Here is a 3,815-nt window from a genome sequence, read left to right on the forward strand (position 1 = left end):
TCATTCGTTTTTATAGCTGAGTAGTATTCCATTGTGTAGATATACCACATTTTCCGTATCCACTCATCCGATGATGGACATTTGGGTTGATTCCAGCTCTTGGCTATTGTGAAGAGTGCTGCAATGAACATTGGGAAACAGGTATACCTTCGACTTGATGATTTCCATTCCTTTGGGTATATTCCCACTACAGATTTTTAAATCTCTGGAGCATTACACAATAGAAGATATGAGTGGAGAAAATTCTGTGTCAAAGTATGTAAGAAACTTCCTGGATGAACATAGGAACGTTTCAGCATTTTTCTTTTATTCTCTTGAAAACCATACAAAGCAGCAGGAAGGATGTTAAAAACGTGCAACCTCCATTTTTGGTGAAACTTGGTAGCACATATAAATCCACAGATCTGTAAATATGTGTTTACAGATAAAGCCGGCCAGCAAACCCCACGATCACACTCAGACTCTGGTGTGAGGAAGGGAAGAGGGGAAGCTCAGACGTAGAGAGACACAGCAGGTGACCTCAGGACAGCACAGTAAAATGCTCATCCTGAAGGCAAGGGGTCACCCCAAAAGGAAAGCACTTTGTAGCCTGTGTGGCAACAACAGGTTTGGAAACTGGGAACGGTAGGGACGGTGGAAGAGTTGTTTCTAGACCTCGTTGACACCAGGGAGGAGAGAATGCAAGGATACAGCATGACTCACATGTGACAGCTTAAGAGTACCTAGCCTTTCTTCCCTAAACCCTGCACAATTACTTGCCTGAAATGAAAGGAGGCTTGAATCTATGCGTTGAAAATCTCCACCCTGCTCTGGGGAAATTAATATGAAATGGTCTACTTTGAGACATACACTTAGTAAAGTTAACAGTTTTAGTGATAAAGAGAGACTTTTTCAGGCAGCCAGGCAAAACATCTCAACTAGGGTGGGGGAAAAAAAAATCTGGTCTCCAGTTTCCACCCCCAACCCCATCAACCTCAGAGGAAAGTGAAGGAAGACCCACAGGATCCCTGAGGAAACTGGTGGTGGGGGGGGGGGGGGGGCAATGATTTTAAACCTAGCCAGTCTGTCTTTCAAATATTTAAACTAAAGACAAACTTTGTGAAAAAAAGAACATCAGGAATATTGCTATAATATTGTCAAGAACCCTCATAATAAAACTAATAGAGGATAAGCTTTAACCAAGAGATGAGGAGGGACACTATTGACTGATGGTGAGCATAAAATACATGTCACTGTAGATATAAATGGAAACTCCTGTGGGTAGTACAGGGAGAAGAAAAGTACAGAGGTCATATGCACTTTAAGTAATAACAAAATTGGGAGGAAAAAAGGAAAAGAAACTTGAGATAGAGAAAGTTTTTTGATTACCTCAGCTGTAATAGCTGAATACCAAAGCATATCATTTAAAGAGGAAAATCAGACACCCCTAGCAATAGGGCAGCTTCTGCAATTGAGGATTCCTCCCGGGGAGACTGCAGCCTGTCAGCCTGGCTCACGAGTTTGTGAACAGCAAAATCCAGCCGGGGAAGGTGGTCGTGTTCATCAAGCCCACCTGCCCCTACTGTAAAAAGACCCAAGAGATCCTCAGTCAGTTGCCCTTCAAACAAGGGGTTCTGGAATTTGTCGATATCACAGCCACCGACGACGTAAATGAGATTCAAGATTATTTGCAACAGCTCACAGGAGCAAGAACGGTGCCTCGAGTCTTTATCGGCAAAAATTGCATAGGTGGGTGCAGTGATTTAATAACTATGCAACAGAGTGGGGAACTGGTGACGCGGCTAAAGCAGATTGGAGCTCTGCAGTAATCACAGAGTTGGCCCCACGCTGATGTCCCCTGCTGTGAGCAGGATGGCGCTGAAAATGATGACAGCACTTCCTGGTGGATGGAGTTTTGGGCAAAAACAGCTTTTTTTTTCTTTTGGCTCAGTATTACAAAGTGGATCAACTTGCCCTTAACTATGGGGCCAAGAAGGTTGAAGGACCGTTTTGGTTTTTTTCTGGATTGGCCCTTTGGGTTCCAGAAGACCATGACCAGTTCTGGCTTAGGATTTACTCACCGACCCAAAAGAGGTTCTTCCTCTCTGCATGTTTCTTCCTTACTGTTCTCCACGTGCCAGCATGCCTCTACCTCTAAGCCAGTGTTTCTCAACCATGTTTATCCAGGTCCCCCCTGGCAATGATTCTGTGAGGGTACTTCAAAAAGTTGATGAAAAGATTCTTATCTTTTTGCTTTTTGCTACTGTCCATCAGCTGATGTTATTTTGCTGAGCTTGACTTTATGAAATTCGTGTTATGAAATCAATGCATATTTTGAATTTTTTTTCTCCTACCACACACATCTCCCCACCCCAACTTATCCCACCTTGAGAATCACTGCTCTGAATCAGCATTCTCGACGTTGCCACCTGACAGATCTCATACGAAATGTTCAATAATTCCCTGAAGGGTATGAGGACCCAATCTGAGAAACTGCATGAGAACTTAAGCACAATTGGTCTTTATTTGGTGCCAGTGGATCAGAGGCACAAGTGCAGATGCCATGATCATGTAGCAACACTTAAGATTGCCATCCAGGTAATCCTGAACAAGTGTATATTAATTTGATTTATATTACCAGCAGAATTAAAACAGTGTAAAACATTATTGTAGAAAACTTGCAGCCCCTTCCCCCATGAGTATGTTTGTGAAAGGAGCCAAATTTGAGAAACACTGTCCTGTATGACTTTTTATCCTCCCACACTTTGAAAACTTAAAAATCCCTTATTGTGGAGTTTAAAGATCTTTTCTAGAATTGCAAGAGAAGTTAGTTAAACTTCTTCTGTGGTCTATGTGAAAACAGCTGATTTGTTTTCTAATAAAGAAGTACTTACAGGGAACTCAGTGATTTTTGTCCCATTCTACCCATGTTCCGAAGACCTTAAGGAATGGTATTAATGTGAAATACATTAACAACATACTTCATGTTTGCCTCTGCCATTAAATAAAGATAAATGCTGCTGTCAAAAAAATAAAGAGGAAAATCAAATAACAAAAGTACTGTATATTTAACTGCAAAAGGGTCAACATTCACAATAACCTTATGAACTAAAATTGGGGGATTGAACAGAGGAGGTGACTGGAAAGGCCTAACACACAAGTTATTTTCAACTTTGCTTCTGAAAGTTTAACATTAAAGGTAAACAACTGAAGAAAAACACAAACTTTTCTAAGTATTAGAAAAACTACAAAAATTAAAAAATGAACCCACAAAGGTGGACCACTCAGACATTTCACACAAATCTGAAAAAACAATGTAAATCTGAGGGTCAGTCTTATGGGTTCCCTTATCTGGACTATAGTCTCCAGTGACTCAATCACACATTCACCTAGGTGTTACAGTGAAGGTACTCTGTAGATGTGATTGAAGTCCCTAATCAGTTGACGTAATCATAATCCTCCATCATCTGGGTAGGTCTGATTCAATCTGATGAAAGCACTCTAGACACCAGAGGGTCTTTTGACTTAGATGTGGTGGCCTTATTTTCAGAGCAGACTCAACTTGACTCCAAGACAGTGACCACAGCTTGACTGACAGGACAGTGACCACAGCTTGACTAACATTTCCTGTAGATCCAGCCTTGGGATGGGGCTAGCAGATGCCTCTTCTCACCTCCTTTCTTCCCCTGCACCACTTCATAGAGGTGTCTGGGTACTGAGCACGTGGTCCTGAGGGTCTTCTGCCCCAGGCCTGTAGCTGCAGTCCTGCAGGGAGGGGAGGGGCAGAAACGTTGGGCTCCTTATGCTGGCCACCCCCTGGCCATTGGGGGACACAG

General features: G+C 42.4%; 1 protein-coding gene across 1 annotated transcript in view; it reads left to right on the top strand.

Moving 5' to 3' along the window:
- LOC103598596 (glutaredoxin-1-like) overlaps nt 1–1,808 on the top strand; it is a 13,710-nt gene extending 11,902 nt beyond the window's left edge. Inside the window, exon 3 of the mRNA XM_008582618.1 lies at nt 1,479–1,808. Coding sequence (XP_008580840.1) covers nt 1,479–1,808 — 330 coding nt within the window. The remainder of the gene's footprint in view (nt 1–1,478) is intronic.
- Nucleotides 1,809–3,815: the final 2,007 nt, after the last annotated feature.

Source organism: Galeopterus variegatus, unplaced genomic scaffold (genome assembly GCF_000696425.1).
Source record: "Galeopterus variegatus unplaced genomic scaffold, G_variegatus-3.0.2 Scaffold2682, whole genome shotgun sequence".
Classification (NCBI taxonomy): Eukaryota; Metazoa; Chordata; class Mammalia; order Dermoptera; family Cynocephalidae; genus Galeopterus; species Galeopterus variegatus.